We start from the raw sequence: 454 nt of genomic DNA on the forward strand, positions 1-454 counted from the left end.
GGGGACACGCCCGGGGCGAGGCGCCCGAGGGGAGCCCGCCCGGGCGAGGCGCCTCGGGGGACGCCCCCCAGGTGAGGTGGCGGCCATTTCGCACACCCGCGGCGGGCCCGTGCCGGCTGCGGCCCTTGGCCCAGCCCCTCGCGGCCCCTTTACGGCCGCGGCCCGGCTGTGTGAGGGGCGGGCGGGAGCGGGGCTGAGCGGAACGGGCGGCGGCGGCGGCGGCGGCGGCGGCGCCCTCTTCTCCCCTGCCCTGCCCTGCCCTGGCGGCGCGGCCCGGCCTCGCGGGCGCCTGCTCCCGCCCCGCCCTCACGTGACAGGCGAAGTCCGGCGAGGCAACATGGCCGCGGCTGCGGGGTAAGCGCGCTGCTGCGGCCCGCGCCGGCCCGGCCCGGCCCGGCCCGGGGAAGGGAGCGGCTCGGCTCGGCTCGGCTCGGCGGGCCCCGGGCGGGAGAGC

General features: G+C 83.3%; 1 protein-coding gene across 1 annotated transcript in view; it reads left to right on the forward strand.

Annotated features, from left to right (window-relative positions):
• Nucleotides 1-251: 251 nt before the first annotated feature.
• Nucleotides 252-454, forward strand: part of PEPD (peptidase D) — a 141,220-nt gene continuing 141,017 nt past the window's right edge. The window contains exon 1 of the mRNA XM_085303752.1: nucleotides 252-354. Within this exon, the coding sequence (XP_085159878.1) occupies nucleotides 338-354 (17 nt within the window). The 5' untranslated portion in view covers nucleotides 252-337. The remainder of the gene's footprint in view (nucleotides 355-454) is intronic.

Source organism: Rhea americana, unplaced genomic scaffold (assembly GCF_003343005.1).
Source record: "Rhea americana isolate MKP2758 unplaced genomic scaffold, rheAme1 scaffold_20, whole genome shotgun sequence".
Lineage (NCBI taxonomy): Eukaryota > Metazoa > Chordata > Aves > Rheiformes > Rheidae > Rhea > Rhea americana.